At 32.8% G+C, this 12,255-nt stretch overlaps 1 protein-coding gene across 2 annotated transcripts; it reads right to left on the bottom strand.

Moving 5' to 3' along the window:
* Positions 1-5,557: 5,557 nt before the first annotated feature.
* LOC108489847 (serine/threonine-protein kinase CTR1-like) lies at positions 5,558-12,073 on the bottom strand. 2 transcript variants are annotated; one of them, XM_017794524.2, is made up of 15 exons: positions 11,555-12,073; positions 10,720-11,021; positions 10,490-10,631; positions 10,228-10,331; positions 9,761-9,969; positions 9,004-9,420; positions 8,812-8,852; positions 8,441-8,509; positions 8,255-8,355; positions 8,070-8,154; positions 7,463-7,561; positions 7,002-7,070; positions 6,792-6,923; positions 6,091-6,185; positions 5,558-5,952 (listed from the first exon to the last, which is right to left on the bottom strand). In XM_017794524.2, exons 1-15 carry the CDS (start codon positions 11,837-11,839, stop codon positions 5,853-5,855), a joined length of 2,250 nt encoding a protein of 749 aa, XP_017650013.1. In that variant the 5' UTR covers positions 11,840-12,073; the 3' UTR covers positions 5,558-5,852. The 2 variants fall into 2 exon arrangements, with proteins under 2 accessions (XP_017650013.1, XP_052884206.1); XM_053028246.1 differs by lacking the exon at positions 7,463-7,561 and having other exon boundaries at positions 11,555-12,072.
* Positions 12,074-12,255: the final 182 nt, after the last annotated feature.

The following is a 12,255-nucleotide window of genomic DNA, read 5'->3' as shown; positions in this document are numbered from 1 at the left end:
ACATGAAAATAATAAATAAGTAAATAATAGAAATATATGTAATATTGATGATACAACAAGAAGGTACAAACATGAATAAATAAATTTTAAAACGAAATAGTAAGAAATAACAAAAAATAGAAAGAAATGAACAAATAAATAAAAAATGAAATTAAATCAATAAAGAACTAAACTGGAATTAGGACGGGACTTCAAGTCTAAATTATAATAAAAATAAGGATCGATTTGAAACTGAAACGAAGTTGAGGGGAATAAACTGCAAAATAATAAAATAACAGGATAAGGGACCGAATTGAAATTAAAATTGAATTAAAAGGAACAAAATGTAATGAAAATAAAATATTGGGTCCCAAATTGTGATATGCGAATGAGATGGGGGACCGAATGGGGCAATATCCCCGTCCCCCAAAACGCATAGCTCCACGAGGACTGAAGTAAAACAGCAATAAAATTAAAGGGACAAATTAAAGAATAAAAAAATAGAATTTAAGATTTCAAAAATGCGGAAGGACCAAAAGGGTAAATAACCCGAAAGTTGGAAACGCGCGGATCCTGAGGAAGCGGGTCGGGTCGCGTCTGGTGAGCCCCAAACGGCACCGTTTAGGCGCTGGTGACCCTGGTGCAAAACGGCACCATTTCACCCCTGTATTTAAACTAAATTTTTTTTTCATTTTTGCTTCCTTCTCTTAAAAAAAAATCCGAAAACACCCATTCCTTTTCCCATTTATTCTCTACTAGGGTTTCAAAAGAAACCCATCCTCACCGTCGTCGCACCACCACTGTGACCGGTGGCCGGCGTCACGCAAATGGGCATTTTTAACCCCGTTTTGGACACCCCTTGAAGGCCACACGACCGAAACGCAGAGACGCCGAAGAGAGGAGGCTCTCGACTCCCTTTTGGGCCCGATTCTGACGATGGAGAAAGGTTCACTGACGTCGCGACCGCGGGAGGCTTCGAGTGAGTTCCCCTTTTTATTATGCTTTTCTTTGTAAAAAGATTTCTAAAACAAATAAAAAAGAAAAAAAAGGGAAAAACAGAAAAAATAAAATAAAATAAAAGCAAACCTTTTCAACTTGTTTTCTGCTTTTGATTTCTCTAAAATATGTTCCGTGTAATACAATCTTTTTGTATTAAAAAAACCGCTTCCCCTACAATCAGTTCCCTCTTTTCTCTTTTAACCGAAAAAAATGGCCAATACCATATTTTTTGCTTTGCTGTTGTCTGCTTTTCTTGCTTGTTGCTTTGGTTTTGCAGGTGTTAGAGGGTTTGGTGGTACGGGCGATGGGATGGGGCGCCGAGCCTTGGGCGTTGGAGGTGCTGACTAGGCATGTGGGGAGCGGCGCACACTGCTGCTAGGTTTTTTTTTTTTTATTTCTGCTATTCTTTTAGAATTATGGGCTTGTAAAATTTTGGGATGGGGTAGTGTCTGGTTTGATTTGGGCTTGTGAATTGATAAGATTTAGGTTTGATTTTAATTTGTTTGGACCGGGCAAATTTGAGCCTCTACACTTAATTGAATTTTTAAGTTTACCCTTATGCATTTCTTTTTTGCTTGAACATTCTTTCGTGTTAACAAATGAAAGTATCAAATTTTATACTCATAATTTGTTATATAAACTAATACAAGATATGATTACACGAGTTTTTCGTACAAATAATATTAACAATGACAGGTACAATTACTATAAAAAAAATTGTATTCAAACCTTTAATTAACACTCTTATCTCTCATAAAAAAGAATATTGTTCCTGATCCTAAATTTTTAAGACTAAATTCCTGTTTTCTTTATTATGTAAAGATTGAATCAATGTCTAAGTTAGAAAAGCTAACAAATTTCTTTAATTTATGTGACGTTCATATTATAATTTTGTCTTCCGACGGATGTAGATAATGTTTGGGAATGTAGATGTAGAAGCTTTCTTTTCTCCTCAACTACCATATTTTATTTAGTGTCAACTTACTTGACTTTGAAGATTTTGAGGAGGGGATTGGCTGTGGACGTGATCAAGTCATTAACACAGATATATTAAGGCATTAAAAAGAAAGGCAGAAGGTCGGAGAGTTGGGGACTGATAGCGACAGCTGTGAATCTAAACTAAATTATTGTGGTTCGGATGGCGACAATCTACAGATCTTCTACCATCAGGATAGGATACGTTGCGTTTTTCTAGTAATAATTTCAAAGGAGAAGAAGAAAATGCAAATTTATATTACTCATACTGGCTTATATTTCCATTTAAACCATAAAATAAACAAAATGTGGCATATAACCTAAAATATGAAAATTATTAATTCTTATTAGATTATGACACATTCACGATGCAGATGAAAAAATTATGTAAAAATATATTCATAAAAATAAAATGTAAAAATATAATAAAAGACCCTTATAATAATATTTTTACTTTGTAAAAATAAATTTTAATCAATTTTTATTTGAGTTGCTGTGCAATAACTTTGTCACACTAACTTTGTTAACCCTTAAATTAGTTTTACTAATAAGTAATAACTACACCGCAAGGTATTTTATACAAATAAGCAATAATGGATAAACTATGTTTAATAATAATTAATTTGAATTTAATTTATGCATAAAATTGCGGATTGAATTTTAATTCAATTGGTATCGGCATTGTTGTTAGTGTAGGAGGACATGAATTTAAGTGTGCTGAAACACGTTATCCTCCTATTTAAGGGTTAGGAGGCTATACGCAATTCTAGACATTATATCAAAAAGAGCGGATATAATAAGAACATATAATGAGTTTAATGTTCAAAAAAAATTTGTACATAAAATCTTTACTTTATTTTTGGTGTTTTGCAAAGCTATTCAATAATTAAATTTAGGTATAAGTGTTTGTAATTATTATTTTGGGTAAAAGTTTCATAGTCCTTGCATTAGAGTCATATTATTATATTTGGGTAAAGCAAATTTGGCATTATTTTCCTAACTTGAATTTTTTATTTATAAATCCATAAACTTGATAAAGATGTTGGAAAAATTATATTTTATCGAAACTATGAGGCATATTTTCAATAGGTAAAGTTGGAGAGTTGAATAATAAAATTATGGTTTCATATTCTACTCTATGAGAACTTTACAACGGTATATCATATACTTAAAATGGTTGAGTGATAAATAAGAAATTGATGCTCAAAGTAAGCTACTTGAAAATATTTGTTGAGGAAAAGAAAAGCTTAAATCCCAAATTGGTTAAATACCAAATGTAAGATGTGTTTATATATGAGAATCATCTTGAAAGATGATTAAATAATTAACTTTAGAACTTTGCCTTGAGCATAGGGGTGCAAGTTCAAACTCATCAAGGTTGGGGTGTACTCACACAACGTGAGCGACTTATACCAACTGTCACGGACTTAGGATTCTTGCCTCACAATCCGTGCGGCCTTAGGCAGTTTCTTACTCCAAAAACGCCTAAGTCAGCCTAACTTCTACAAAAGAAGGATTCAACAGAATTCTTCCCAAAACACAACTTAAGCGAAAGCACCTTAAAGCCAAACAAGATGAAAGAAGAATGAGACAAGAACAAGCCAAAGAAAATAATTTTGTGAAAATTTCTAAAATTCCATCATACTCAATTCCTATAAAAGGCTATGAATTCTGAAGAATTTTTCCACACTCGTACTCTCTCACACCAAATTTATTTTGCTCTTAAAAAGACAACGTTTGTTCGTTGATTGCTGCAGAGGTGCTACTACTTTGATTATTGTGTTGTTGTATCCTGGGAAACATTCGACTAACTTTTCTCCAAGTTATGTTAGAGCGACCGAATTTATCTTAAGGAAATTGTGTTAAACAGGCCTCAATGTATTCTTCTTTTCGATTTCATCTTTTTATTATGGTTTTTATTAGCTTACGTATTTGACAATTTAAATATAAATTATTCTATTTATATTTTATTTTTATATAAATATTTGTTTATTTATATTTATATATTTGATTCACTAATGTGTTTTGTCACAAAGGGTTCCATCAAATACTTGAATTATTTTTAACACCATTAAAATGCAATATCATGATACTATGAGATTATACTACGTTATCACATTAGTTTTTAAAAATATATTTAATTTTAAAAATATAAAAGAAATTATGAAAACTTATAAAAATATAAATAGATATATAAAAATGAGTTGAGGATGTAAGTTATAAAAACCTGCAACGAATTGGAAGGCGACTAATGTTGTTTCCAGGAAGACCCAGTTTTGGAAGTCACGCAATCAGAAATAGGGAAATTGGTTGGCCAGCTCCCTCATTACTATTTTTTGGAAAATGCTGGAATTCTGAGGACTAAAGAGGAATGTTAATTGTTTTGATCCAATTACATGGATATGGGTTCACTTCTAATGTCTGTCTGCCCACTGTTTAGGGAGATTATATGATGCTAAGGGAGAATTATCTTATATAACTTTATTTAATCTATATATAATAAATTTTCATAAATATACTTTTTATTTTAAATGTTGAATTATTTTTATTTTATATAGTGTATATGTTATTTAAAATTTTATATGAATTTTTTTTTAAAAAATAAAATTTATATAATAAAATTTAAAAAAAAAATCAAATTGAAAGTTGATCCATCACACTTGAGCAATGCGTGCGAGGTTTTTTATGTCACATGCTGCTATGTTATTAAGTCTCATAATACTCATAGTTGGTGTCATGGCTCAATAACATAGTAATATGTGACATATCGACTCCATTAATAAATGGATTGTATTAAACACACATAATTTAAATCGTATTAACATATTACATGCTTTATAACTTTATTCATAGATAAATTGAAATTACCCATATTTTAAAGTATATGAAATAAAATATATTAATAATTTTAATAATACAGATGCAGATGATGAACTTGATCAAAGATTAACATTTAATAAAAAAGGTTATGTAACCCAACAAATATGGAACATTAGAACAATTAAATAAAATTGTATATGATACTTATTTTTCTTATTATTACTAGTAATATTATTATCAACTACTTTATTAACTAAGATAATACATATGATAATTGAAATTTAATTTTTACTAATTGTTTAGAAATTTTCTTTTATCATGCTAATAATTTTTATAGTAATTTATACTAGCCATGTTAAACATATTAGAATTACAATTCTTTGTAATTTCAAAATATTATAATTACACTCTCATTCAATTATTATCTGAACAGACTCTAATAGAATAATAATTTTGTATTAAAAATAGAAGTTATAGATTAATTAAACAAAAGCGTCCTGACACATAACTTCCCTAATTAGGGGCAAAGCCATGGGTTGACCCTCGAAAATAAAAATTTTAACTTTTAACTCTTTTATATTTATAAAATTTTAAATTAATATTTAATAAAATTACGTATTTACACCTTAAAAATGATAAAAATTAATTTAATCTTTAGAAAATTATAAAATATAAAGATAAAATTATATTTTTACTGCCTTAACAATATACAACTTATTCTATCAAAAAATTTCTTTACTTCGCTCGTTCCAAGTAACCTTAATAATAAACAATCCGACAGCTATTAGCAAACAATAATTTATATTATAGTAATTCTTTTTAATCAAAATAACATTTAGAAGAATCGCACATTTGCTCCCAAGACTACACGCATTCAACCTTATTTAATGAACTAATCCTATCAAACATATCTGATAATATTTTAAAATAAAAATTGATAATTAGGAGGATATCACCCATGTTATTTGGATTAGGGTAAGTCTTTAATATGGATATGTGTTAATACAATTATGTTGAATTTTGTCTAAAGTTTTCATATATTTGCATGAAAAATTGGACATACCCATATATGTTGTGGATCAAAGACTTGGTCCATGAAGTTCTTGAGATGCAGTATTTTGGATGACTTGCTGCAAACATTGAATGACATGGGAAAAGGGAGGGCGTTCAGAAGCCTCACTGCAGGTTAACCAAAAAAGATATTAGGACCAAGAAGAGAGGGGGGTCCCAAATAAATAATAATGTTAAACTCAAATGGTTTCACAAGTTTTGAGATTATTGAGATGCAAACATTAGGCCGTAAGAAAGTCTACTTACCGAGCCCAACACTGTTCAATCAAGGAAGCTACAACTCGGTTTACATGGCTTGGGATCTCAAGCCTTTCACCTTTAAAACCTACAGCCGCCACAACCTATAGAAACAAATCAGCAAGATTTATATTTATATATGCTTTGGCCCCTAAATTATATTATATAACATCATCAACAGCTACCTTGCAGTCATTAATAGATCCAACCCAAAGTCAGACTAAAATTGGCTTACCGACTTTAATTGATGCTGTTCGAACAGTCAGTTTTAATAGGTTAAGTCAATCGATTATTGGTTCATAAACTGTAAAACCAAACCGACTGAATTAACTGAAGCTATTCTTTAAGAACACAGTAGTAAAGAGCAAAAACTGTTCTTAAGAACCCTGTTTCCCACAACTAAGATTTTTTTTCCCTTAAAACCTCCCTTTCTTTGATGAAGATACCTTCTATTACTAATCATTTCTTTTCCCTATTTGTGCACACGTGTAAAGCTATGTTACCTGAACTTGGGTGTAAGTGTGGGATACAGACATGTCGTCTAACATGGTTTTCCAAGTTTTTCCTATGTATTTTAGGGATCCTCAGAGATCACATCCCCGTATTTATATGTCAGACATGAGTATTTCAGGAAAAATGAAAAGCAGGAGCAACATAGATGTATGGATCTCTAGATAAATTATTTCTAATGAAATAAAAGATAGATTGACCTGTGGTGGGTTTAAATGTTTCCATGGTTGCTGGAGTGTCATAAGTTCCCACAGAACCACTCCAAAGCTATAAACATCGGATTTCTCATTTGAATTCTCATTGCATAGAACTTCAGGTGCCATCCACTCCGGCTAGACAAAGAATAAGGAAATTTAACTTTTAGTACGTAAATCATCCAAGTGCAAATAATGAATCCAAACAAAACTTACTGTTCCGGCAGCTGTTTTCGATGAAAGAAATGTATTTGCCTTAGAACGTGAAAGACCAAAATCACAGACCTGCATGACCAAAATTGCAGAAAAATATTCAGGTCCTTATCAATGCTGCCCTCTTGCAAAGCATATGAGAAAGGCAGTGTATCACAGTTCCTATCAGTTCTTACAGAATTATCGCATACAGCTGACTATCTATTCTAAAACTATACAACAAAAGAAATTACACCGGTCCTATGCCCTCTAAGGGTGAGCTTTGATGAAGGTTTCAAGAAGACATTTTCAGAAACTATCCAATAAAAGTACCTTGTGTAGAGGTTCTTTTTCAAATAGCATTTCTATTGTAGCTTGAAACATTAAAAGAACAAATGGTAAAATATGATCTTAGTATCTAGATTGTCATATAAAGTTACAAACAGGTATGTAGCATGTAACATGAATTGAATTTTAACACTTACTTTAACTGTATAATTTCTGTCTACCAAAAGATTTGGGGACTTCAAGTCCCGATGAACAATGGGAGGCTTAAGTTGATGAAGATAATTCATTCCCCTTGCCTGTCACCAGAAAAAATGCCTCAGCATATGTTGTGGACGCTTTTTTTGGTCGCACATATGAGAGGAAAAAGGCTTTAGTTAAGTCCTTAAAGTAAAACTATTTACTTCGGTTTAGTTTATTTTAAGCTATTTTTAATTATAAAGGTTAAGTTGTTTTATCTCCTAGAAACATCTTTTTATGTAACTAGTCTCTATTTAAGAATCCTATGGTAAAATAAAATAATAAGCAGAATTTCTATCTAATTTTCAACAGGTATTGGTTTCTCTCTAAACAAGTCCTAAAGGTTTCAGTCTCCCTTTGACAAGCTGATCATCAATCACCATAGGTCGTTCTAGGAATAGTGATAAAGGGAAGGCCATTGCTTCCAGCATTCCCGTTAATTGCCTAGTGGCTCAATCCTATTCCCACCTTCTCAACAGCATGCAATGGAAATATGACATAATTTCAAATACCGCAAATTAGAATTCCTGTGAGATTCAATAAAGTTACTTGTTGACAACACATTACCACATCCAATGCCATGTTCAAGCGAAGCTTCTCATTTAAAACCTTCCAAGCATCAGGCATCTGCAAAAGTCGAAAGAGACTCCGTCTAATTCCAAAGAAACATTCTGTGTATCAGAAGGGCCTCAAATTTAAGATGAAATGCAGGGAAAGCACATAAGAATGATATAAGAGGGAAATCTTGGTACCTTGACAAATATTCAGTAACAATGGACAACTTTGGTGGTTGAGTAACAGCACCCATAAACAGAACAATGTTAGGGTGCCGTAAACATTTCATGATGGAAACCTAGCAAGTAGCAATGGAAATGAGAAAATGGTGATTTAAAACATTAAAAGGGACAAACAGATGGAAAACAGTAGCCTAATCATACCTCCCGTAAAAATTCCCTGAAGCGTTCTATATGAAAATCTTGCTCCATGAGAATTTTGACAGCAACTTCCTGAAGGCACATGTTGTATAAAATAAGTTTTAACAGTTCATACACGATGACAGTGGATTCATAAGTTAATTAGGAGTAGTAATCTGATATAAACAATTGAATTGGGTGCCTTCAAAGACAATCCATGTTTGAGAAGGGAGATTTAGGATTTTCTATTTAATTTCACAAGTTCTGCACCTCCAAGAAAAGCACGAACTAAGGAAAAAACTCAATTTATGAGCTCCCTCATTCATACAACGAAAAAAGGGGGAAGTTACGAAAACAAGTAGAAATCCATACAAACACGAGTAAGATGTGCTTACACAACCACGAAATTCAGCACGATGAACAGTTCCAAAAGAACCTGAAAAGCATTTATTAGCATCCTTAATGTATGATCTTTGAACATACCATAAGATAAAATACAATGCACTTCTTGAATGAGAAATAAGCAGTGTCCAATGTTACTAAATCATGCAGTTTTTATGTTCTTCAGAGTTTAAAACATCATATACCTGCTCCAATTCTCTCTTTTAAAACAAGTTCGCTCCAAGGAATATTCAGATCTTCCTGGTCAAAGCTCATTACTGGATCATCTGATTGCTTGAAGTTAATAGTACATTGCATTGGATCTGAGTATGGAAAAGCTTGATAAACATCTTTGTGCATGTGAGATGTAACAGAACTTGGCAGAGGAGGACATCTGATCAAGTGTGTTGGGTTGATGGCTTTTGGCAACAAATTTGAAGAGTTCAGCATCTGAAGATCATTATCACAGCCAATATTCCACAAAGTGCTCTGGTGCAGAGGTGAAAGAGAAGATTCTTTGTTGTTGCTTAAGGTGGAAAAGTGGCTGTTCTTGTTAAAGTAGTTTCTATCAAATGCTTTCCTAGGCTGTGGACCAGTTTGCTCATTTTTATTGCTAGCATTGTCTGCAGTAATCAAAGACCAGAAAAATTGTCAAAACCATGTATTGGGCGGTAGTTAATTTCTCAAGCAAGCTCAATTTATCACTTTTTTAGGTCGTATTTGACATGCAATTCTAAGAAACCATTTTCAACATCAAAACTATTGAACTTTAGCAATTGCAACTTCAGGGGGTTAAAGAGTGAATGAGATAGCGAATAATATATAGATAGATAGATAGATAGATGTTTGACTGAAAAAGCACTTCTTCAATTCAAGTACTTGTCCTCAAATATTTGACTATAAAAAAAAATACATCAAGCACATCGTCTTTTTGTAAGTGCACGAATAACTTAAGAGAATAACCTGAGGAAGCATCAACGCAAGCATGTTTATGGGATTGATCATCAATGAAATAGAGTTTGGCCAATGTCTTGATGTTTGTAGCAATCTCAACCGGTTTAAATCTTGGATGACACAGCGGTGAAGAAACTAAAATTGATGAAGTACCATTGAGTGAGGAATCAGGCTGACTTAAGGCTCCTGGCTCCTCAAACAAATCAACCAAATATTCCCTGGAAATTTGCATGTTAAAGCATGGAATGAGAGGAAAGGGAGCTGGATCTTCTCAATAATAGCTTCATAGAGTTCTAACTTCAAAATAAAATGCCAACAAAAAAGTCTAACTACTTTATAAGGATCAATTTGAGACATTAAAAATTCATCATTCAATAAGCTTTCAATTTGAAAAAATTTGACACATAACCACCTAAATAAAACCTATGTACATTCCAATAAACACTTGTGAAGCGTGAGAGTCAATTCCAATTTACCTGTCAGGACCCAACTGCACAAGACAGGATGAAGCATCTTCCCTCCTGCAATATTTGCAACCCTTTGTGATGCGACATGGTAGATTAACCAAGTCTGCTAATATCTGCAAAAGTTATAATTAGACAACGTTTTCCGTTCTATAAGCATTTTGATCAACAGCCACTCAGAAATAAAACATCGACTGAAATTAACCAATACGTACTCAAATATATGTATGTATACACACATGAAATGATAGCTAGCTTGTATTCAGAGATATACCTTAAACAGTAACACACGATGGACGCAAAGGCCAACAGATAGGCTTCCAATTGGAAATACAATAGAGCCTGAGCAGTTTTTCAGAACTTCGGTGCACTCCTTCCATTGTCTATAAACATCTTCTTCAGAAGAAGCTGCACCCCTGTCGGTGACAACAAAACTTTATTCCTTAGAGATATGACATAAAACCATTGAATCTAAAACTGATGCAAAATGAAGAACATGCATACCCCATTTGGTTACAGACAAGACATGCTAGCCGATTAATTGCATCTTTTGTGCTGATCCAGCTGCTAGATATTTTGAGAACCCAATTTTGAAGTTCCTTCAAACTAGGATCCCTTATTCTATCAATCAGAACAACAGTAATAGACAAATCAGCATGCGGATCAATGGCCCTCAATGACTCGATGGAGGGCATCAGGCCAATCTCTCCTTGATCAGCACTTAAGGTCCATGCATAAGGATCCATCCCATTGACTTGGTAAAATCCATCTGGAAGTCTATCAAAGTAAGACAGAATGCCATTTACCTGAACCAAAGCAAATCAGAGTACCTTAGAAATTCTTCATATGAATCATTAAACTTGTTTTCTGAACTTCTTCAGTCATTGGGATGTAAAATTCATCAACCACCAAGAAAAATAATCCAGAACTACTTTTTCCAACATAAAATACTATTTGCCTGCTTAAACTTGATGAAAAATGTTTTTATTACCATTACCAAGAATATGGTTTCATAGAAATATTCTAAATATAAACACATTGTTCAACCAACAAGAGATAAACATCACAAAAACTATGAAGGACATGGTCACTCAGATTTTTAATTCCAAAAAATTATAAACATGAAAACTTGAACAAAATGGCCAAGTGAAATTGCAGAAACATTATAAATAGAAAATCCAATATTTAATGTATACGACACAGACATTATCCTCATAATCATGGAAAACATAGTAACATAAATTAAATCATCAACCATAAAGCATAAAACCCTTTACTAACCAACAATTCAAGGACAAAAAGAAGTAAACTCAAAGAAACAGAAAAAATGAAGTGATACCCAGAATCGATGAGACACATGCTGAGGTGAAGAAGAAGAAGAAGAAGAAGAGGAAGAGGAGGAGGAAACTCTGTTGGTGTTAGCATCAGAATTGAAATCCAAGAAGTTGGAATCAACAGCAGAAGCAGCCAGCGAAGAAACCCGCAAAGCCAGCGCCAACTGCAATTGGTAACTCTCTTCGGTCTGCTGAGCCCAGCTTCTATTGAAGGAGGCCATCATTTCCGGCTCCAAACCATTCAGTTGGATTTGTAATCTGCAAGTGTTGTCAGATTGATTCCCATACATTGTTTTTTCATTTTCTGAAGAGAATTCACAAAGGAATGGAAATGGAAGTTCGTAAGAAAAGGACAAGTCTGAAACAGGGAATTTTGTGTAAGGTGATTGGAGAGGGCAGTGGGACAAGCAAAAGAATGAAAGGGACGGCCATTTAATATAATGGAAAGTGGGGAGATTCACTGAACTTGGGTTTGTTTTATTACAGGTGGAAACTCTCTCAAAAAGATGATGATTTTGGTTCGTTGAATGTAGATTCCCGGTAATCTGTCCGTATAGTTTGGATTTTTTTTTATTTAAAAAAAAAAAAGTCAATTTCCACTCAAATTCAATAAAATTTGTTCAATTTTAATATAAGGTTAAAATTTAGGAAACATTGCTTGCTTGGCATAGTTAGATATATGCCATTTGGCATCTTAATAAATAAT

Source organism: Gossypium arboreum, chromosome 5, assembly GCF_025698485.1.
Source record: "Gossypium arboreum isolate Shixiya-1 chromosome 5, ASM2569848v2, whole genome shotgun sequence".
Classification (NCBI taxonomy): domain Eukaryota; kingdom Viridiplantae; phylum Streptophyta; class Magnoliopsida; order Malvales; family Malvaceae; genus Gossypium; species Gossypium arboreum.
Note: the sequence above shows the minus strand (reverse complement) of the source record. Positions and strands in the feature narration are given on the sequence as shown.